Source organism: Nerophis lumbriciformis, linkage group LG04 (assembly GCF_033978685.3).
Source record: "Nerophis lumbriciformis linkage group LG04, RoL_Nlum_v2.1, whole genome shotgun sequence".
Taxonomy (NCBI): Eukaryota; Metazoa; Chordata; class Actinopteri; order Syngnathiformes; family Syngnathidae; genus Nerophis; species Nerophis lumbriciformis.
The window spans coordinates 40,465,001-40,490,000 of NC_084551.2; the positions used below are offsets into that span (position 1 = coordinate 40,465,001).

Here is a 25,000-nt window from a genome sequence, read left to right on the forward strand (position 1 = left end):
GTCCCGTGAGAGCTGTTGACCAGGAGATCACTGTGAGGCCCCTGTAGTGCATCATCCAAACTGAGCATGATGATGGGGATGATGAGTAGGGGGGGGGGGGTGACAGATGCAACTGTTCAACACCTTCTCACAGACCCGGAAAGAGATGTAAGGGGGGATGAAGAAGATGAATGATCTCTGGATTGAAAAAGACACTGCTAAAAAGCCCAGAAGTGTGTGTGCGTGTGCGTGTGCGTGTGCGTGTACGTGTACGTGTACGTGTACGTGTATGTGTATCTGTATGTGTATGTGTATGTGTATGTGTGCGTGTGCGTGTGCGTGTGCGTTTGTGTGTGCGTGTGTGTGCAACTAAGAGTTTGTCATTAGAATTGAGCACGGTCATCTCATTTTGCAACTTTGCCTCAAATCTTTGTCACAGGGAAACATCCGTTTCCTAAAGCTGCTGCTTTCTCGTCACGCAAACTGGCTGCAGAAAGATTTAGAAGAGATGACCCCACTCCACCTCGCCACACGACACCCTTCTCCGAAAGCTCTCGCCTTGCTGCTCAAACACATCGGACCCGGAGAGGTTGACACGCAGGACAAGAACAAGGTACAGTCCAAACTTCTGAGGTCAAACACACAAATTGTCCAGAGGGAATGACTGGAAATCACCTTTACACTCTTTTAATCCAGCATAGTAATGCTGCCCGAGGTTAAGCCAATCAGTGCCCACAATACTGAACAGCATGCTCTGATTGATTTGGTCCAATCTATTGACTAATTCTACTATAGTATTGATATTTTTAGTTTATTTAGCCATTTTTATGCTTGAAAATGAATTAATTTAGGGCAATAATGAACATATTTGAAGTGCAAGACTTAGACTTAGACAAACTTTATTGATCCACAAGGGAAATTGTTCCAAGAGGCGACTTATCTTTTCCAATGTCAGACAGGTAACATAAAGCCTGTATTAAATGCATACTGTATATTTTCAGTAACTTTTAACATTCTTACATGTCATGTAGGTGTAAAGATGTTTAAGTTAAAGTTAGCTGGGATACGCTCCGGCTCGCGTGTAAACTTGATCACGGTAATTGGAATAGGAAATAATTGAACATGAAACTGCTCGCCCTTTAATTACATTTGATGTCATTAGTTATAAAAAGTGGAGAAGAAGGATTAGCACGTTTTTTAATAACATTTTTTAATATATTTTTTTCAACAGCAAATGTAACTCTTTCAAACCTTGAGTATAATAATAAAAGTGTGAAAACTTAAAGGGGAACTGCACTTATTTTTGGAATTTTGCCTATCTTTCACAATCATGAGAGACAAGAAGACAAGAGTTTTTTTTGTTTTGCTTTCTAACATAAAAATCGACTCGTTCTCAGTGGCTAGCGACACAGCTAATAGGATTAATCAATTCTAACTCTAAATCACTAAAATCCATTCAAAAACCGTTAACAATACTTAATTTACATTCCGTAACCCGTATAATAAGCAAGCTGTAGCGACATTGTTATTGTAAGAGCGAACACTGAGGAACTATTTTTATATCGTAGTAACACATTGACGTGCTTCGGTATTAACCATAAAAGCTAACTACGGCAAGAGATAAGCTAGTTTCTACAACAACACGAAACGCGTTGGAGTTTGTAAAGCACAACACTGCGATAGAACACCAATCTGTACTGACTGAAAAACATGAACAACCATATTACAGTATCTGTAAAGTATTAGCCCACATTTCATGTTTTGTTTGTACACAGCTGTGCTAGCCAGACAGCGTATTTACTGTAGTTGTACTAAAATGCATGGCGTGCTGCGGCCATCATGATCTATATTAAAGTGACTTACTTGGTCGGGGATGTTTCCTGTTGATTTTGGGTAAGCAATTCATTTATGTCGAAATAGCTTGACTCCAAGTTCCATATTTATAGCGTCAAAATCTCTTCTGTCTGCTCCAATATCTCACTCTTCCTTTATGCTCGTTTGTTTAAGCAGCATTATATTTAGATTCAAAAGTATAAGGTTGTAAATCCTCATTTGTCCCCAAAATTGTTGTCTTTGTTTTCTGTTACCAAGTCTGCGATGATTAGAGAACACACTCGTGTTTATTCCAGAAGTAAGAACACACCTGTTGCCAGAAGTCAGACGTGTGCTGATATGGAAACAGAAATCAATGCTCGGAAAAAATCAGTCCCGGAAATGATTAAAAACATCAAAATACGGTAAATATTATTCATAAGAATATTACATATTCTTATGAACGTGTCTGTTACTACATTATATATTTACTTGCAGTGTGTATATAAAATGTTGCTGGAGGGTTTTGAAGTTGTTTTAGAGGGCTACGAAGGCTACAACAGTGATTCCCATGAGACACATCTTTCAAGCGTTTTTTTTTATCATCTTTAAAATTGGGGAAAAAAAAGACATATATTCTTGTCTCTCATAATGATTATGAACAATTGGCAACATTTCAAAAAAAGTACAGTTCCCCTATAAACAGACCACCAATAGTGGTAAGGGGTCATAACAGTATTGTCAAGTTCACAAAGAGGGAAATACTCTAAAAGCATACATTTGTGAAGTCTATTCATCATGATATTTAACCTACTTAGCAGGCACTGTTGGGGAAGCTACTTGGAAAATGTAGTAAGCTTAGCTATAAGCTATTCCACATTAAACATTGAAGTTACCCCAACAGTGAAATGTAGCTAAGCGCAAATAAAACTATAAAAGTAGCCTACATCACTACATCAAGGCTATTGGTTATTTTTTTAAGTTAAACCAATTTCAAAGTCATTCCAATATGATAAATAAAACTGTGATACAAACAAATCAGCTCAGTTCAATTGATTTTCGGTTATGTAATTTTGTCATACAGGTATTAATAAAGACTACATTTAAAATTATTTGGATAATCTGTTTTAGTAGCACTGCATATAAATATTTCTTGGACAATACAGTAACTGTCTGTGAGTCACTGTCGCATTATAAACATAACCGAATAGAAGTGTAGTAAATAAAGCTTGTATTATATTTGCAGATGTGGTCATCTTGCTCCATTTCATTCACCATTTTCATTTTTAATTTGATTTGGTGTAATAGGTCATTGTGGGCAGCACGGTGGTAGAGGGGTTAGTGCGTCTGCCTCACAATACGAAGGTCCTCAGCAGTCCTGGGTTCAATCCCGGGCTCGGGATCTTTCTGTGTGGAGTTTGCATGTTCTCCCCGTGACTGCGTGGGTTCCCTTCGGGTACTCCGGCTTCCTCCCACCTCCAAAGACATGCACCTGGAGATAGGTTGATTGACAACACTAAATTGGCCCAAGTGTGTGAATGTGAGTGTGACTGTTGTCTGTCTATCTGTGTTGGCCCTGTGATGAGGTGGCGACTTGTCCAGGGTGTACCCCGCCTTCCGCCCGATTGCAGCTGAGATAGGCTCCAGCGCCCCCCGCGACCCCAAAGGGATTAAGCGGTAGGAAATGGATGGATGGATAGAAGGTCATTGTAATTCAATCTTACGTTGTAATTGTTTCTTTTTTCTACCTATGTGATAAAGTAACACACACAATGTTAATATTTTGCTGCCAAAATACATTTTGCTTTTAGGGTGACTTGTGAAGATTACTGTTGATTAGCTGGCGATTATTATGTTTTGTTAGAGAAATTTGTCCTGAATATGTGTCCTTAAATCCATGTTGGACGTCGACAGGACCTTCTCAATAAGTGACATTAACTTATTTAGATATGACCTTTCTGTGATCTCCTCTCTGCCAACTGTGCTGCTGCTATTCATCCAAGCCACATCCGATAATTCGTGGGCATCTTTTCATACTCATTTGTCTCGGCTGTGATTGGCAGGACCCACATGTTAGCGGCAGACGCAAGAAGGTTGCAGGGTTGAAAAACATAGTGGTAAAGTCGTCTTTCGGTAGCTGTTTCTGTGTCAGGGCAGGGATTTTTAGCCATAGTTTTCTCCCTTCCAATTCGAAGAAGGCCCTAGAAAAGGTGTGGCCAATCACGCTCGATACCTCCAATGGTCTGGTTTGGGTAACTGCACCCAGCAGACTCACCCCCTCCTGTGATCAGAACACAAAAAAAACCCTGAAACCACAATCTCTTCGTCTCATCGCTTGGAACGTTCGCACCCTCACGGACCGTGACAACAGTAGTCGGCCAGAACGTCGAACTACTCTTGCTGCAATAGAACTAGCCTGGTTCAACATTGATGTGGCAGCCCTGAGTGAAACACGTCTAGCTGATGAAGGCCAAAACTCAAAAACCGGGGCAGGATATATGTTTTCCTGGAAAGGGAAAACCACAAAGTTGGATTTGCCATTCGCAACTCTCTCGTGAGGATGCACAACCTCCTCCTTGTGTACATCAGCGAAATAATTACAACACTTTGCATCCTTCTCCAGCACAGATACGTTTCCATCATCATCAGTATCTACGCCCCCACTCTGGACTCAGATGTTGATGTGAAGGGATCCTTCTAAGCATCTCTTCAGACAGTCCTCTCTGCTGTGCCGTTGCATGACAAACTGCTTCTCATGGGAGATTTTAATGCACAAGTCCATCGACTCTGGCATGGCATCATTGGGAACCACGGTATTGGCAGTTACAATGCCAACAACTTGCTGCTTCTCCGTTTTTGTGCAGAATTGAATCTTTGCATAACCAACACCATCTTCAGGCTTAGCACCAGAGACAAATGCTCATGGATGCAACCACGCTCACGCCAGTGGCACCTGATAAACTATGTCACAATTAAAAAAAATAAGATAAAGGCTTGGTTATGGTCACCAAGACCCTTAGAGGGGCTGATAATTTTTGGACTGACCATCATCCAATCTTCTCCTCCTTGCGAATATGCCTGAAGCCAAAACCTAGACTGCATGCAAACCTCCTCGAAATACGTTTGATGTCTCTGCACTCAAAGATCCAGATTCCCCATTTCCACAGGTTTCAAGCAAGGATGTGTGCTTGCCTCGACCCTTTTCTTGCTATATCTTGCAGCTGTTGTGTTGCGTGTCAAAACTTCTCACCCTCATCTTGGAGTACGTATTAGATACGATTGGACGGATGGTGGTCTATTTAACCTGCGGTGCTGAAGGCCCGATGAAAGACATCTGAGGTAACCATATCTGAACTCCAATATGTTGATGACAGCTGTGCCCCTGCCTCCTCCCCTGCTCCACTGATGCTTGTGTGGAAGCATATGAGAGTGCAGAACTGGAGGTCCATGTTGGAAAGACAAAAATCCTGGCGCAATCCCACCCTGTGCATGCTCTCCAACCTTTTGTGATAGGCTTCTCAGTAGAGCTGGTTAGCAGACTGTGCTACCTCTGGTCTATGATCAATAACACCAATGACCCTAGCGAAGATGTCAAGAACAGGATTCGCTCTGCCCATCAAGCCTTTGGCAAGCTCTACCGCCGTGTCTTCTCACAACATGGCTTGTCCACGCAAACCAAGATATGTGTCTACAGGGCTGTTGTGATTCCAACCCTTCTGTATGGGTCAGAGAACTGAACCCTCTATTGGAAAAACATCAGGACTCTGGAGATGTTTCACCAGCAAAAGTTGCAGGCAATCCGCTAAATTGCCTGGGAAGATCGCGCCACTAAAAATAAAATTCTAACTCGTGCCGACCTCCCAGGCATGGAAGCGATAATCGCCAAGAACCAGTCGTGCTTCCTCTGTCATTTATACCATAAGGAAAACTCATTCCTACCCAAAAAGACTCTAGTGAACTGGCCCGTGGCTTTAGGCTGCAAGGGGGACCCGAGAGACAGATGAAAGACCCATTTAAATAACTGCTAAAAAAGAGCAGGCTCACCCTGGACAACTGTGAGGCCCTAGCAGTGGACCGCTCAGCCTGGCGTGGCACAATCACTACTGGTGCTCAGAAACTTGAGACCAAGCGAGCACAAGCAGCAGAGAAGAAACGCCTACAAAGACATCAACGTCTTTTGCTTCCCCATCCACCTCCAACACGTCCGTGCCAAGACAGGCCCAGGCCTTTCCACACAAACCTTGGACTCCACAGTCACCAGCAAACACACAAACGGAGAGTCCAGCTCGCTCAGAGAGTCCAGAAGGAGAAGGAATGAATACCGGATTATATAGCGTACCGGATTATAAGGCACACTGCCGATGAATGGTCTATTTTTGATCTTTAAGCGCACCGGATTATAGGGCGCATTAAAGGAGTCATATTATTATAATTTTTTTTGTAAATTGAAAACACTTCCTTGTAGTCTACATAACATGTAATGGTGGTTCTTTGGTCAAAATGTTGCATAGATGATGTTTTACAGATCTTCTTCGAGCCACTTTCTGACAGTCGCTTCCGGATGCGCCGTTTTGTGGGTGGTCTTCTTTACATGGGTCACCTTTGGCAGCGTCTTCTCCCTATCATGTTTGTTGTAGCGGTGTAGCGTACAAGGACGGGAGTGGAAAAAGCGTCAAAAGATGGAGCTAACTGTTTTAATGACATTCAGACTTTACTTAAATCAATAACGGAGCAGCATCTCTTCATCCGGAAACAACCACACCGGAAATGTGTCCCGTCCGACTGGAACTCTAATAACTAAAGTTCCTTGGGTGAATAATATAAACTCACTACGCCGGTATGTTTTAGCGCTTTCATGGCGAGTTTACTGACAGATATAAGTAAGAACTTTACACTACTTTCTATTAGAAATGGAAACAGCGGAGGATGAATGTCCAATAACAAGAAGAAGATTATCGACTTGCGGACGCGCACAGTTTTTCAGGATTTACGCAGATCCCAATTACACATCAGCAGGTACCAGAAGGTAAGAAAAGTTGCTTTTGCCTAATATTGCGAAACAATACGCCAGATATGTCTTACCTAATACACACACAATAATAATACTCGTATGTTAAATGCGCCGACAATCCTTCAAGCGGTGCGGCTTCTTAGCTTACCAAAGTCGTACTAAAACATTTTGATGGATTTTTGAGCGCCGTATGTCATGTTCTATATTTTCAATGGAACATTTAAAATGTTGGTGTTGTTTACTTGAGACCCATCATAGTGCAGTCTACATGTATCTCTTATGTTTGACTGCCGTCTACTGGTCACACTTATCATTACACCATGTACCAAATAAAATAGCTTCGAGGTGGGTATGCTCAACCAAAATTATTCCTTACATTAGGCGCACCGGGTTATAAGGCGCACTTTCGAGTTTGAGGGAAAAAAAGGATTTTAAGTGCGCCTGAGAGTCTGTAAAATACGGTAATAAAGGAGAAAGGATTCTCGTTTTCCAGGCTGCCATGATGATGATGATGATGATGAATCTAGCCCTTCAAAACGAGGGATTTCAGATGCTGACTTGCCCAGGGAGGGTAAGACTGCATAAGTTGTATAATATATTACACATTTGTGTGTAATGCTTGCCACACTAGCTAATGTTAGGCTAAAATACTGATGAAAAGCTTGCGAATGTGAAAACATTGACGTTGCATACCTTCAAAAAATTCACAAGAGACAACAGTTGTCAATAGCGGCTTCTTCTCCGTGTAGTTCTTCGTTTATTTATCAACTCAAGCATGATGAATGATAAAAATAAAAATAAATCTCAGCCGTTAACTCCATTGCCGCCAGGTGTGTTGTGTAATGGAGGGACTAAGGTTGTACGGTACACTGCTACTAATAAAATACCGCGATACTAATGAATTTAAAGAGTTACGACTGCCTTTGAAAAATACCAGTACTTGTTTTCATCCTTTTATGCTGCCGTGCAGTGGTGACGTTGCTGAGCCAAGGCGCATGGGTGTCAACAAGCACACACACAGCACATACAAGCAGAAACAGTGGGGAGAGGAAGAAGGGCAAAAAAAACGGCAATTCTACTGGATAAGTTGATTGGCAACACTAAATTGGCCCTAGTGTGTGAATGTGAGTGTGAATGTTGTCTGTCTATCTGTGTTGGCCCTGCGATGAGGTGGCGACTTGTCCAGGGTGTACCCCGCCTTCCGCCCGATTGTAGCTGAGATAGGCTCCAGCGCCCCCCGCGACCCCGAAGGGAATAAGCGGTAGAAAATGGATGGAATAAAGAAGGTGCGTGAAGCGCAACATGTAGGTATTTGGGCTTCAAAACTACAGATTAAGGTGACGCTTTAAACACAGAAGCGCCGCACTGAAAGCAGTGCTTTAAAACACGCCTCGCCAAAGGTGGCATTACAGTACCTTTGCTTAAAATTTAGGTACATATTTAAATACCAAGCATTCAGATCTGCACAAGGAGTTTAATGAGTGACAGGCAATGCAGTTAACAGCTCCCCCTGTGCACATATCAATATGTAGATGCGCACACTGTTGCCAATTATTAACGCCGTCAAAATCAGTCTACGTAGCGTAAACCAATGCAAGTGACTTGACTGAATTTTGTAACAAATTCTCAGTTATTTATTTGTTTTATCTTTAGCAGTGTGTGTTTTACTAGAGTGTCTTTACTTTGTAGTTTTAGTTACAGTATTGTTTTCGGTATTTATAATTTTTCTATTTGTCTTAAAGCATTGATCAAAATTGGCAACCATAAATCATGAAGCATTTAATCCATCTATCTTCTTCCGCTTATCCAAGGTCGGGACGCGGGTGAAGCAGCCTAAGCAGGGAAGCCCAGACTTCCCTCTCCCCAGCCACTTGGTCCAGCTCCTCCCGGGGGATCCCGAGGCGTTCCCTGGCCAGCCGGGAGAGATAGTCTTCCCAACGTGTCCTGGGTCTTCCCCGTGGCCTCCTACCGGTCGGACGTGCCCGAAACACCTCCCTAGGGAGGCGTTCGGGTGGCATCCTGACCAGATGCCCGAACCACCTCATCTGGCTCCTCTCGATGTGGAGGAGCAGTGACTTTACTTTGAGCTCTTCCCGGATGACAGAGCTTCTCACCCTATCTCTAAGGGAGAGCCCCGCCACCCGGCGGAGGAAGCTGATTTTGGCCGCTTGGACCCGTGATCTTGTCCTTTCAGTCATAACCCAAAGGTCATGACCATAGGTGAGGATGGGAACGTAGATCGACCGGTAAATTGAGAGCTTTGCCTTCCGGCTCAGCTCATTCTTCACCGCAACGGATCGATACAGCGTTCGCATTACTGAAGACGCCACACAGATCCGCCTGTCGATCTCACGATCCACTCTTCCCTCATTCGTGAACAAGACTCCGAGGTACTTGAACTCCTCCACTTGGGGCAAGATCTCCTCTCCAACCCGGAGATGGCACTCAACCCTTTTCCGGGCGAGAACCATGGACTCGGACTTGAAGGTGCTGATTCCCATACCAGTCGCTTCACACACGGCTGTGAACCGATCCAGTGAGAGCTGAAAACCTTGGCCAGATGAAGCCATCAGGACCACATCATCTGCAAAAAGCAGAGACTTAATCCTGAAGTCACCAAACCAGATACCCTCAACGCCCTGACTGCGCCTAGAAATTCTGTCAATAAAAGTTATGAATAGAATCGATGACAAAGGGCAGCCTTGGCGCAGTCCAACCCTCACTGGAAACGGGTCCGACTTACTGCCGGCAATGCGAACCAAGCTCTGACATTGATCATACAGGGAGCGGACCGCCCCAATCAGACAGTCCCATACTCTCTGAGCACTCCCCACAGGACTTAACGGGGTACACGGTCGAATGCCTTCTCCAAGTCCACAAAGCACATGTAGTCTGGTTGGGCAAACTCCCATGCACCCTCAAGGACCCTGCCGAGAGAATAGAGCTGGTCCACAGTTCCACGACCAGGACGAAAACCACACTGTTCCTCCTGAATCCGAGGTTCGACTATCCGGCGTAGCCTCCTCTTCAGTACACCTGAATAGACCTTACCAGGAAGGCTGAGGAGTGTGATCACACGATAGTTGAAACACACCCTGCAGCTCCCCTTCTTAAAGATAGGAACCACCACCCTGGTCTGCCAATCCAGAGGTACCGCCCCGATGTCCACGCGATGTTGCAGAGTCTTGTCAACCAAGACATCCCCATTGCATCCAGAGCCTTAAGGTACTCCGGGCGGATCTCATCCACCCCCGGGACCTTGCCACCGAGGAGCTTTTTAACTACCTCGGCAACCTCAGCCCCAGAAATAGGAGAGTCCACCACAGATTCCCCAGGTACTACTTCCTCATAGGAAGACGTGTTGGTAGGATTGAGGAGGTCTTCGAAGTATTTCCTCCACCGATCCACAACATCCGTAGTCGAGGTCAGCAGAACACCATCCCCACCATACATGGTTTCACTGCTTCCCCTTCCTGAGGCGGCGGATGGTGGTCCAGAATCGCTTCAAGCCGTCTGGAAGTCGTTTTTCATGGCTTCCCCGAACTCCTCCCATGTCCGAGATTTTGCCTCCGCCACCGCTGAAGCCGCACACCGCTTGGCCTGTCAGTACCTGTCTGGAGTTCTATGAGCCAAAAGAACCCGATAGGACTCTTTCTTCAGCTTGACGGCATCCCTCACCGCTGGTGTCTACCAGCAGGTTCTAGGATTACCACCACGACAGGCACCAACCACCTTGCGGCCACAGCTCCAATCAGCCGCCTCGACAATAGAGTTACAGAACATCGTCCACTCTGACTCAATGTCCAGCACCTCCCTCGTGACATCCTCAAAGTTCTTCCGGAGGTGGGAATTGAAACTCTCTCTGACAGGAGACTCTGCAAGGCGTTCCTAGCAGACCCTCACAATGCGTTTGGGCCTGCCAGGTCTGTCCTCCCCCACCATCGCAGCTTTCTACCGATCACTAGTAGGTGATCGGTAGAAAGCTCCGCCCCTCTCTTCACCCGAGTATCCAAAACATGAGACCGCAAATCCGATGACACAACTACAAAGTCGATCATGGAACTGCGGCCTAGGGTGTCCTGGTGCCAAGTGCACATATGGACACCCTTATTTTTGAACATGGTGTTTGTTTTGGAAAATCTGTGATGAGCACAAAAGTCCAATAACAAAACACCACTCCGGTTCAGATCCGGGTGGCCATTCTTCCCAATCACGCCTCTCCAGGTTTCACTGTCGTTGCCAATATGAGCGTTGAAGTCCCCCAGTAGAACGAGGGAATCACCCGGGGGAGCACTCTCCAGTACTCCCTCGAGTGAATCCAAAAAGGGTGGGTACTCTGAGCTGCCGTTTGGCGCGTAAGCGCAAACAACAGTCAGGACTCGTCTCCCCCCACCTACCCTCTCGTCCACTGGGTTGAACTCCAACGTGCAGGCTTTGAGCTGGGGGGCAACAAGAATTGCCACCCCAGCCCGTCGCCTCTCACTGCTGGCAACGCCAGAATGAAAGAGAGTCCAGCCCCTCTCGAGAGAACTGGTTCCAGAGCCCTTGCTGGGCGTCGAAGTGAGTCCGACTATATCTAGCCAGAACTTCTCCACCTCGCGCACTAGCTCAGGCTCCTTCCCCCCCCAGCGAGGTGATGTTCCACGTCCCAAGAGCTAGCTTATGTAGCCAAGGATCGGACCGCCAAGTGCCCTGCCTTCGACTTCCGCCCAGCTCACAATGCACCCGACCTCTATGGCCCCTGCTATGGGTGGTGAGCCCATTGGAGGGGGGACCCACGTTGCCTCTTCGGGCTGTGCCCGGCCGGGCCCCATGGGGACAGGCCCGGCCACCAGGCGCTCGCCATCGTGCCCCACCTCCAGGCCTGGCTCCAGAGGGGCGCCCCGGTGAACCGCATCCGGGCGAGGGAAATCTGGGTCCTTCGATTGTATTTTTCATAGAGGTCTTCGAGCTGCTCTTTGCCTAATCCCTCACCTAGGGCCAGTTTGTCTTGGGAGACCCTACCAGGGGGCATAAGGCCCCCGGACAACATAGCTCCTAGGATCATTGGGACACGCAAACTCCTCTACTACGATAAGGTGGCAGCTCAGAGAGGAGTAAGCATTTAATACAATGTCAATATAGCTTTCTATTCTATACTATTCTAATTCTAGATTATGGCAGACTAATGTAATGTAATGGCAGACTAATGTAATGTAATATGTACAATTGTAAATTGTTCTTATATTGAAATAAGAAAAGCCCAGTGTGTTTCATGCCTTTTCATTTTAATTCCAATATTCTAAAATTGTTGTTTGAGTGCAATAAGAAAATAATGTGGGATGTGAGTGTGAATGTTGTCTATCTGTCTATAAGGTGGGATAAGGTGGCGACTTATCCAGGGTGTACGCTGCCTTCCGCCCAAATACAGCTTGGTTCGGGCTCCAGCCCCCCGTGACCCCGAGAGGGACAAGCGGTAGAAAATGGATGTATGGAAGAAACTTATCAATCAATGTTTATTTATATAGCCCTAAATCACAAGTGTCAAAAAGGGCTGCACAAGCCACGACATCCTCGGTTCAGATCCCACATATTATTATTATGTGTAATCATAAGTTTTATCATAAGCTTCATTGTTACAATGAAGCCAATAATGACATTTTTTGTTGTCCCCTTTATAATATAATACATATACAAACCCTGTTTCCATATGAGTTGGGAAATTGTGTTAGATGTAAATATAAACGGAATACAATGATTTGCAAATCCTTTTCAACCCATATTCATTTGAATGCACTACAAAGACAAGATATTTGATGTTCAAACTCATAAACTTTATTTTTTTTTTGCAAAGAATAATTAACTTAGAATTTCATGGCTGCAACACGTGCCAAAGTAGTTGGGAAAGGGCATGTTCACCACTGTGTTACAGCACCTTTTCTTTTAACAACACTCAATAATTGATTGGGAACTGAGGAAACTAATTGTTGAAGCTTTGAAAGTGGAATTATTTCCCATTCTTGTTTTATGTAGAGCTTCAGTCGCTGTCGTATTTTACGCTTCATATTGCGCTACACATTTTCGATGGGAGACAGGTCTGGACTGCAGGCGGACAAGGAAAGTACCCGCACTCTTTTTTTACGAAGCCACGCTATTGTAACACGTGCTGAATGTGGCTTGGCATTGTCTTGCTGAAATAAGCAGGGGCGTCCATGAAAAAGACGGCGCTTAGATGGCAGCATATGTTGTTCCAAAACCTGTATGTACCTTTCAGCATTAATGGTGCCTTCACAGATGTGTAAGTTACCCATGCCTTGGGCACCAATGCACCCCCATACCATCACAGATGCTGGCTTTTGAACTTTGCGTCGATAACAGTCTGGATGGTTCGCTTCCCCTTTGGTTCGGATGACACGATGTCGAATATATCCAAAAACAATTTGAAATGTGGACTTGTCAGACCACAGAACACTTTTCCACTTTGCATCAGTCCATCTTAGATCATCTCGGGCCCTGAGAAGCCGGCGGCCTTTCTGGGTGTTGTTGATAAATGGCTTTCGCTTTGCATGGTAGAGCTTTTAACTTGCACTTTCAGATGTAGCGACACACTGTATTTAGTGACTGTGGTTTTCTGAAGTGTTCCTGAGCCCATGTGGTGATATCCTTTAGAGAGTGATGTCGGTTTTTGATACAGTGCCGTCTGAGGGATCGAAGGTCACGGTCATTCAATGTTGGTTTCCGGCCATGCCGCTTACGTGGAGTAATTTCTCCAGATTCTCTGAACCTTTTGATGATATTATGGACCGTAGATGTTGAAATCCCTAAATTTCTTGCAATTGCACTTTGAGAAACGTTGTTCTTAAACTGTTTGACTATTTGCTCATGCAGTTGTGGACAAAGGGGTGTACCTCACCCCATCCTTTCTTGTGAAAGACTGAGCATTTTTTGGGAAGCTGTTTTTATACCCAATCATGGCACCCACCTGTTCCCAATTAGCCTGCACACCTGTGGCATGTTCCAAATAAGTGTTTGATGAGCATTCCTCAACTTTATCAGTATTTATTGCCACCTTTCCCAACTTCTTTGTCACGTGTTGCTGGCGTCAAATTCTAAAGTTAATCTGAGATAGGCTCCAGCGCCCCCCGCGACCCCGAAAGGAATAAGCGGTAGAAAATGGATGGATGGATGGATGGATGGATGGATGGATGATTATTTGCAAAAAAAAAAATGTTTATCAGTTTGAACATCAAATATGTAGTCTGTGTAACGTATTCAACTGAATATGGGTTGAAAATGATTTGCAAATTATTGTATTCCGTTTATATTTACATCTAACACAATTTCCCAACTCATATGGAAACGGGGTTTGTATTTTGGTACCGGTACTGGTACCAAAATATTGGTAAATATAAGTATCTGACGGTGAACATTGGGATTGGGCCTTAAATTCAGTTTTTTCACATTTTCACTCTTACCCTTCTGTGGTGGCATCACCAAAAAGCCAAAGAAAAAGCAGAACGCAACTATGAAAACGTTTTAATGACACCATACATGACAGCAATTGCCCTATACACGCGTATTTTCCTAGAAAATCATAATTCTGTGACCTCAGAGGAATTTTTTGCTTGCGTATAGAATTGTTGACACCGTTTTCCCAGATAGCGTTCACTGCGCGTCTCCCACATAGCATAAGTGGTTTCACTGGTTAAAGAATTTGAAGGAATACGCACAGACACACTCATTCCACAGTAAAAAGGGTTGAAGTAACCGTGGCCGCAAAGACAAGGGGCTCCCTTGTGTGTTGGTGCTGAGGTGTGTCTGACATCACTTGATAGTTTTGTAATAATCCAAAATGCATCATCGTGTCAGATGACAGCACATTCAATATGTCAGTAGCTTCATCTGGGTCACTTCTAGGCTCAGCCTCTCAATGCGAGCTTTGTGCTGCCACTTGCCCTCTGATTTCACACTGGGCTTTTTCTCTTTGCGTAATAGACAAGCTCAAAGCCAACGGCCCACAACAAGTCTCTGTGTTCTCGACTCCATTTGTCATCTTTATCTCTTCCTTTTTCATCTGTCCTGTTTGTGCTGCTCTCTTTTCAGCAAACTGCCCTGCATTGGTCGGCGTTTTATAACAGACCGGAACATGTTCGCCTCCTCATCAAGCACGACTCCAACATAGGTATTCCCGACAGCGAGGGCAAAATCCCCTTGCATTGGGCCGCGCACAGTCAAGAGGCCAGCGCCACGCAAACTGTCCGCTGTATACTGGTACACATTACACACACACACACACACATTCACAGTAAACATCTTTCTTCATTCATTGATATATATGGGAAAAATTAGGACCCCTGTGATGTAGGAATGCAATGATTCATTTGATTTGAAAAAAGTTTTGATTTATATTCTGTTGCTTTGATTAATCATTTAATGAGTGTGATTACATTATTAAAATTGAGAAAAGTCCAGACCACATTGAGTGCCCAGAACTTAAAAATATGATTACATAGTATCCGCACAGCTTCTGCAAAAGAACGCATATGACAGTAATAATGTGTCAGTGCAATGATCTGTGAAGTGGCAAACAGCGAAGATTTTTTTATTATTAATTTTAAAACATGTTATTATAACACATATGTTAAAAGTGTAATATTGATTATTAATAGATTATTTAATAAATTATTTATTATTATCCTAATATATTATATATATATATATATATATATATATATATATATATATATATATATATATATATATATATATATATATATATATATATATATATATATATATATATACATACACATACAGTATACATGCATAAAATATATGTATTATAAAATAATTATTATATAATTATGTATAATATTATTGTTTCTATTTTCATCATCATTAGAAAAGAAAAACTTTCTAAAACATTGTTGTTAAAATAAAAATAAATAATTTAATATCTGTTTGACTTATGATTTCATAACAAGTTATCCATCAAATTGAAAAATTGACAATAGATTTTACGTAAAAAATGGTGGTGGTTTTTACAGTATATTACTGTATATTGAAACAATTCTACCACTGTATTTTAATGATAAGTGTTTTATCGTAAAATCTACGATTGTTGTTTTTACGGTGTATTACTGTAATTGGGGAAAAAAACAGTATCACTGTTTGTTTATGATAAAAAAAATGGCAACTCAGTTGCCAGAATTAAAAAAAAAATTGTTATTGTTTTTCCATTTTCAGTAATATGTTGTAACAACCACCATAAATTTAATAGTAAAAATCTGACAACAAAGCTGCCTGTTTTTTACTGTAAAAAAGTAGTGAAACTGTTGTCCCATTTACTGTAATATGTTGTAAAAAATTCCTTATATTTTACAGTAAAATTCTGGTGGCTGAGTTTCCAGTTTTTTATTTCAAATCTACAGATTTGTTTCAGTATATTTAAAAATATGTATGATAATTAAATGCATAGGCCAGTTCCTATACTATTTGCTGTTACAAGCCCTCTAAAGGCAGCCATAACTGCGATGTGGCCCTCAATGAAAAGGAGTTTGACATTCCTGCTATAAAGTGTGTTCTATCCAATTACTTGATTAATCGAACAAAATAATCGTTTGATTGGTCAGTTACTAGTCAGTTATTAAAATAATCGATAGCTGCAGCTCTACTTTGACGTAACTTTTCTTCTCCTGACCCACTGCAAACAAAAGGATGAAAGTGTGTCAAAAATGCACCTCATTGTGTTGCTTGTGCTATTATTCTGACAAATACACCACCTGGTGGTGCTGTTATTAAACCCTGTAGGTCGGATTGACTTGAAAGTTCTCACACAGCCAAATGCGCTCTACAAAATACAGACTAAGTTAAGGGTGTTTAGGCAAATCATGTGGTATACACTTTTAGGTAACTGGAAAGCACTTGTGTGAAATTTGAGCAAGATTGGTTGGGAAAACAATGGCTGCATCTTTGCATCAGTAAGTCACATACAGGACTGTCTCAGAAAATTAGAATATTGTGATAAAGTTATTTATTTTCTGTAATGCAATTAAAAAATCAAAAATGTCATACATTCTGGATTCATTACACATCAACTGAAATATTGCAAGCCTTTTATTATTTTAATATTGCTGATTATGGCATACAGCTTAAGAAAACTCAAAGATCCTATCTCAAAAAATTAGAATATTTCCTCAGACCAAGTAAAAAAAAAAGATTTATAACAGCAAAACAAAATCAAACTTTTGAAAATGTCAATTAATGAGCTCAGTACTTGGCTGGGAATCCTTTTGCACGGATTACTGCATCAATGCGGCGTGGCATGTAGGCAATCAATGTGGCATTGCTGAGGTGTTATGGATGCCCAGGATGCTTCAATAGCGGCCTTTAGCTCATTTGCATTATTGGGTCTGGTGTCTTTCAGCTTCTTCTTCACAATACCCCACACATTCTCTATGGGGTTCAGGTCAGGGGAGTTGGCAGGCCAATCGAGGACAGTAATGCCATGGTCAGTACACCAGTTACTGGTGGTTTTCGCACTGTGGGCAGGTGCCAAATCATGCTGGAAAATGAAATCATCATTTCCATAGAGCTTTTCAACAGATGGAAGCATGTAGTGCTCTAAAATCTCTAGAAGCGTCTGACTTGGGCTCTGGAAAAGAAGCACTGGACAGTTGCAGAGTGGTTCAGAGTCCTGTTTTCAGACGAAAGCAAGTTTTGTATTTCAATTGGAAGTCAAGGCACTAGAGTCTGGAGGAAGGCTGGAGAGGAGCAAAATCCAAGTTGCTTGAAATCCAGTGTGAAGTTCTCACAGTCAGCAATGGTTTGGGAAGCCATGTCAGCTGCTGGTGTTGGTCAATTGTGTTTCATCAAGTCCAGAGTCAATGCAGCTGTGTACCAAGAGATTTTAGAGCACTATATGCTTCCATCTGTTGAAAAGCTCTATGGAGATGATGATTTAATTTTCCAGCATGATCTGGCACCTGCCCACAGTGCCAAAACCACCAGTAACTGGTGTACTGACCATGGCATTACTGTTCTCGATTGGCCTGCCAACTCCCCTGACCTGAACCCCATAGAGAATTTGTGGGGTATTGTGAAGAAGAAGCTGAAAGACACCAGACCCAATAATGCAAATGAGCTAAAGGCCGCTATTGAAGCATCCTGGGCATCCATAACACCTCAGCAATGCCACAGGCTGATTGCCTCCATGCCACGCCGCATTGATGCCGTAATCCGTGCAAAAGGATTCCTAACCAAGTACTGAGTGCATTAATTGACATTTTCAAATGTTTGATTTTGTTTTGCTGTAATAAAAATTTTTTTTTAACTTGGTCTGAGGAAATATTTTAATATTTTGAGATGGGATTTTTGAGTTTTCTTAAGCTGTATGCCATAATCAGCAATATTAAAATAATAAAAGGCTTGCAATATTTCAGTTGATGTGTAATGAATCCAGAATGTATGACATTTTTGTTTTTTTAATTGCATTACAGAAAATAAAGAACTTTATCACAATATTCTAATTTTCTGAGACGGTCCTGTAGAGCATATCTGTATTACATGTATGCAACTATTGTGTGTGTGCGTGTGTGTGCAGGAAGCAGCCCCCACCGAGTCCCTGCTGAACTGGCAGGACTACGAAGGTCGGACACCCCTGCACTTTGCCGTCGCCGATGGCAACGAAGCAGTCGTGGAAGTGCTGACGTCCTACGAGGGCTGTAACGTGACGGCGTACGACAACCTCTTCAGAACGCCAATGCACTGGGCCGCCCTTCTCGGTAAGCAGACACACATCTTCCACACCCAATAATGAAGTCATCATTTGACGTCGTCATTGTGGCTTAAAAGGTTTATCCTCCATGACACATCAAAGGGAGAATGTAAAATGTCAGTTATCAGACATTAGTTTAGTTCATTTGTGCATCTCACAAATGTCAGTGATTAATTATGAAAAATGGATGATAAAATCTTCCTGTTATGTTAGCTGGTCAAAGGCCTGAAAAACATTGACGGGCAAATACAAACTACTGTATAACATAGCTGACAACATTTTAATTTCATTTCATTTAGGGAAGTCAAAAATAACAAGTTAACTCATGTGATTAATCACAAAAAATATTACATTAATCATGTATATATGTAGATTAATCACAACATTTATTTTTACTGTAAATGCTCCTTTCAACAAGCTGCATACCTGAATTGGTGGCACGGGTTGTTATACGTCTGTGATCAGGTCAATGCATGCATCAGTGCAACGATGAGTAAGTAGACTCTGACTAAACCCTGATGGTACTTAAGATAAAACTATTAGCAAGTTATGAGTAAATAAATGATGTGCATTCAAAAAAACAGTAAAAATGCTCCTGTATGACATTCTGAAAATAAAATTGCATTTGTGCATGAATATTGGGATATTTTTTGAGTAATAAGATAATTAATCTGAATCCAAAAGTGTGATAATCTGATTTTAAAAATGTTATTATTTGACAGCACTTTACTCTTACAACTCATTAATCACTAATTTTATTTTACATCAAGACCCGGACCAATAAAAGAGCTGTCGGTAGAAAATTAATAGAAGATACACCCGCACAAATACAATTCTAAGAAAAACAAACAAAAAAAAGAAAACCTAAAATTAATAAAAACAGTATCAATAATTATATCAACAATAGTTGCAATAGTTCCAAAAATTGCTTCTTAACAAAATAATAATATTAGCTACATATATATACAGTTGTGGTCAAAAGTTTACATACACTTGTAAAGAACATAATATCATGACTGTCTTGAGTTTCCAATCATTTCTACAACTCTTATTTTTTTGTGATAGAGTGATTGGAGCACATACTTGTTTGTCACAAAAAACATTCATGAAGTTTGGTTCTTTTATGAATTTATTATGGGTCTACTGAAAATGTGACCAAATCTGCTGGGTCAAAAGTATACATACATGAATGTTAATATTTGGTTATATGTCCCTTGGCAAGTTTCACTGCAATAAGGCGCTTTTGGTAGCCATCAACAAGCTTCTGGCAAGCTTCTGGTTGAATTTTTGACCACTCCTCTTCACAAAATTGGTGCAGTTCAGCTAAATTTGTTGGTTTTCTGACATGGACTTGTTTCTTCAGCAATGTCCACATTTTCTCAATGGGGTTTGAGTCAGGACTTTGGGAAATCCATTCTAAACCCATAATTCTAGCCTGATTTAGCCATTCCTTTACCACTTTTGACGTGTGTTTGGGGTCATTGTCCTGTTGGAACACCCAACTGCGCCCAAGACCCAACCTACGGGCTGATGATTTTAGGTTTTCCTGAAGAATTTCATTGTCCCATTTACTATCTGTAAAGCACCAGTTCCATTGGCAGCAAAACAGGCCCAGAGCATAATACTACCATCACAGTGCTTGACGGTAGGCGTGGTGTTCCTGGGATTAAAGGCCTTGCCTTTTCTCCTCCAAACATATTGCTGAGTATTGTGGCCAAACAGCTAAATTTTTCTTTCATCCGATCACAGAACTTTCCTCCGGAAGGTCTTATCTTTGTCCATGTGATCAGCAGCAAACTTTAGACGCTTGACTGTGGACACTGACACCTGTGTTCCAGCAGCTTCCAATTCATTGCAGACCTGCTTTTTGGTGGTTCTCGGCTGACGCTTGATCCTCCTGACCAATTTTCTCTCAGCAGCAGGGAATAGCTTGCGTTTTATTCCTGATCGTGGCAGTGACAAAACTGTGCCATGCACTTTATACTTACAATTGTCTGCACAGTTGCTCTTTGGACCTTAAGCTGCTTTGAAATGGCTCCAAGTTACTTTCCTTACCTGTTCAAGTCAACGATTAGTTTTTTCAGATCTGTGCTGAGTTCCTTTGACTTTCCCATTGTCGCGTTTGTAACCGAGTCTAATGACTGCATCACATGAGCCCTATTTAAATGGGCTCAGAGAAGTCAACAGGTGTCGTCAATCATAATCACTTACATGAAGTTAAGAGGCCATGCCTTGAAGCTAATTTGATCTGATTGTAACTTTTCTACATCACCAACATTGATAATGTATGTTGCTGTATGTATACTTTAGACCCAGCAGATTTGGTCACATTTTCAGTAGACCCACAATAAATTCATTAAAAAAAAAACTTCGTGAATGTTTTTGTGACAAACAAGTATCTGTGTACATACAGTACAGTACTTTGTTTTAAGGCTACAGAAAAATAAAATAAATGTGTTAAATAAGGTCATTTTACAAGAAAAAAGTTGTGATTTAACAAGTGAATTTGAAAATTTCCACACATATCTAAATGCAACAGCCTGAGACCAGCGCATCCTTTCAACATTAAGTAGAAAAGTTATGACAGCCGTACTCTACCCAATTAACCAATGGTAAAAATATGAAATAACTGTGGCTGCTACTTCACATTTTCAGGATGTCTCCCCTTTTACCCTCCATTGTGTACTTGAAGATAAACGCACACACGTTTGGCTTTGTTCTTTCACTTTCACAAAGGAGTATTTTGTTTTCTCTTTCTCCCGTTTGATTGCAGGCCATGCCAGAATTGTCCACCTACTGCTGGAAAGGAACACGTCAGGCACCATTCCCTCAGACAGCCAAGGAGCGACACCCTTGCACTACGGTGCTCAGAGCAACAACGCTGTGAGTCATGCAGAAACCACAAATCTACCCAACAGAAAAGCATGATATAACCAAAGTCTTTAATGTTACTGGGTTATGAAAATGTAAGCCACTGGGTACAAAATTGTTTTTCATTTTGTACACAGCAAAACAAAACAACAAATCGGCGGAAACTGGACTCACCGTTTGTGAGCGAATTGTAAGAAAGCACCCAAAGGAAATGGGATTTAAGTACAGAAATGCTCAATAAAAACCGTCATTAACACCTAAACATTAAAAAACAATGTTTATCTGGGCTAAGGAAAAGCAATGGTGGACTATGAATGACTGGATGAAAGTCATATTCAGTGATGAATCGTGAATCTTCATTGGGCAAGGTGATGATGCTGAAACTTTTGTTTGGCGCCATTCCAATGAGATTTATGAAGACAACTGCCTGAAGAAAACATGCACATTGATTATATGGGCTGCATGTCAGGTAATGGCACTTGGGACATGGTGACAACATGGTAACAAGACAATAATGTATCTTGCCGGAGAGCAAAAACTGTTAAAACTTTCCTTGACGAAAGATACACAAGATCAATGTCATTGCCTGCAAATAGTCAGGATATCAATCCAATGTAAAATGTGTGATAGATGAAGAAAATGGTCCATGACAAAAGTATAACCTACAAAGATGATCTGACAACAGCATCAGAGAAAGTTGAAACAAAATTGATGAAGAGTACTGTTTGCCACTCTGTAAGTCCAAGTCCAAGTTATAAAAGCCAGAAGTGGTCCAACAAAGTGTTAGTGCTGTGTTGTAGGTTTGTTTTTTCTTTCTTTGTTTTTCGTGCTTCAGTATTTTTTTCACTCTTCTTGATCTAAAAATCAAACGGTCACTGACTACTACAATTTATATTCTTGATTTATTTTAGTGTTTCTTAAAGCCAGAACACTGCCATTTAAAAGGAATATAGTTTTGGGTCATGTTTATCTGCGTTTTTTCTACATAATGAAACAACTGAGTGAGCATCCTCCAAGACTGTTGATTATATCGTTTTCCAGGGGTTGTAATAAGCATGGTTGAGGATACTGTCATGTAACAACTTGTCTACTAAATAGAGTGTCTGTACACTATTTACAAATAAGGTGAGGGAGTGATAGTGTATTATTCCGAAAACTAGATGGTATTTTCATCTATGAGAAAGTCTTTGAAAAGTGTGGTCGATTTTTTATTTTTTTTTTCAAGATTTGCGCAGTGAAAAGGAGTCGACGCCTGTCGGATTGGCTGATTTGTAGGCACATCAGTTGTCAACATAACCAAAATGAGCCATTGCCTCCATTTACTTAAAATGAGAATGGGTGATAAAGTGGTAGTTTGTTGACATGGTTTTCCTCCATTTGTGCATATTTTTTCTTATCTTTTTCTGTTTTTATATGGTATATTATACTCTTGTCTAACAAAGCTGCTGTGCTAATTTTGAAGTGAAGTGAAGTGAATTATATTTATATAGCGCTTTTCTCTAGTGACTCAAAGCGCTTTACATAGTGAAAACCCAATATCTAAGTTACATTTAAACCAGTGTGGGTGGCACTGGGAGCAGGTGGGTAAAGTGTCTTGCCCAAGGACACAACGGCAGTGACTAGGATGGCAGAAGCGGGGATCAAACCTGCAACCCTCAAGTTGATGGCACGGCGACTCTACCAACCAAGCTATACCGCCCCAATTTTGTTGTATGTTTTCACTACAATGACAATCAAGTTTTCGTACAAGCGCAAGCTCGCAAAAAAAGAAAAAACAACTAATGTCGAAAAAACAAAACTAAAATTGTGTTAATTGCTGTGGTAGAATCCAGGTTAAAACTGTCATGCTTTTATTTTGAAGCTTACTTTGCACTGAACAGGGAGTCTAGGTGTCCATGTTGTACTGCTGTGTAACTAGAAAGTAGTTATGTTGCTTTTGTCACTTCATTCTGATTAGTAATAATGAAGTTAACAATTCTACAACATGTCCACATAAACTGACCCATTTTTTATTAAATTGAAAATCCAACATTTAAGTCATATTACTTTTTAGTGACCTGGAGGGAAGTAGCCAAAAAGTGTCAAAGGTTGTTAGGAAGTTATCAGAGTTTTGATGCTAATTTGAAGAAATGCTAATCAATAAAGCAGAGTCATCCAACAACTTTACAGCAGCTAACAAATATATAAATGTGTATTGTAATCTACCACTTGTTTTTCACTGATTTTGAAAACACAGACACTTATACATATGCACCTACATACTTTTTTCTTTTCTTTTTTCAAAAAAAAGTCTGGAAAAAGAGCTGTTGTCTTCTATTGGGGTCAGTGTGTTTTTTTATAGCAGTTTGTTAGTTTTGCAGAATTATGATTAAGGAACTATGTAGGGGTGTTGGCATTTTGGTGCAAAATAACCTGAAAGCAAAGAGAACAAAGAGAATGACGAACAGAAGTACAAATAACAAAACAACAATATGTTTTTGTAACAAAAATTTTAGTCACAATGGAAGTTGTGTCCCACCACATAAAAATATATGTTTCATTATTTCTCCTCTTCCTCCTTCCTGTACTGCAAGCTATGATTTGTGTACGCCTAGTCACAATCTAGATGTGGTGTCAAAGTGATGTGGAACCAATTGTGTGGAAGGAAAAAGCAACAGTAGAGTGATGCTCAAAAAGGTTTGTTACAAAACAACCGGGAAGCCAGGATTCAATGGTATGACATACAAAGTAACAAATGTTCAAAATACAAAAACAGGAAAAGGCTAGTGATGTGATGAGATGTGCAGAGGCTTCAAAGTAATGGAGGGGGTGTTTCTGAGAAGTGCATATCAAGGCTTGATTCATATAGGGGTGGAGCCAAAAATGATGACGTTTGAAACTTAGCTGCAACTGCTTTTGGAAGCGGTTACGATTTTGCCGCGATGTTCGGCAACAGGCTTTGTTCAAAATGTGTGTTTTTAATAAAGCACCAGAAATACTTTTGTAAAATGTCAATTTAGTTTGGCCCTAGTGTGTGGATGTGAGTGTGAATGTTGTCTGTCTATCTGTGTTGGCCCTGCGATGAGGTGGCGACTTGTCCAGGGTGTACCCCGCCTTCCGCCCGAATGCAGCTGAGATAGGCTCCAGCACCCCCCGCGAAGGGACAAGTGGTAGAAAATGGATGGATGGATGTCAATTAAATTAAAGAATAAATATTGGGGACCCTTTCCCGTTCCTTCCCCAATAAATTCATAATATAGCAGACTGACATACAGTATGTTCCTACAAGACGCTGGTGGCGTAATAGAGTACACGCCTGTCTTTAATGCCAAAGGATGTGCAATCGATCCTCATCAACGTCTGTATTAGAATGTGCATTCACTGTAAACATTCATCTTAAAAAGGTAACACATGCTGGATTTATTTTCTTTTAGCCATCCACCAGCAAGTAAGAGCTGGATGATGGAGAGGTTGTGTCAAGCTTAAATACAAATATTAAAAAATAAAATCTACCCTGTTCTGTACATCATTGTCTAAGTTTCACAGATACATATGATACTACCATGTTGGAAAATTACAGACACACAATACAA

The 25,000-nt window shown here is 41.5% G+C and overlaps 1 protein-coding gene across 2 annotated transcripts in view; it reads left to right on the forward strand.

Annotated features, from left to right (window-relative positions):
- The window catches only part of invs (inversin), a 96,951-nt gene that overhangs the window by 43,464 nt on the left and 28,487 nt on the right, over positions 1-25,000 (forward strand). For both annotated transcript variants that reach the window (XM_061954960.1, XM_061954967.2), the window contains exons 5-8: positions 419-592; positions 14,885-15,052; positions 18,384-18,564; positions 21,331-21,440. In XM_061954960.1, the coding sequence (XP_061810944.1) occupies positions 419-592; positions 14,885-15,052; positions 18,384-18,564; positions 21,331-21,440 (633 nt within the window). The remainder of the gene's footprint in view (positions 1-418; positions 593-14,884; positions 15,053-18,383; positions 18,565-21,330; positions 21,441-25,000) is intronic.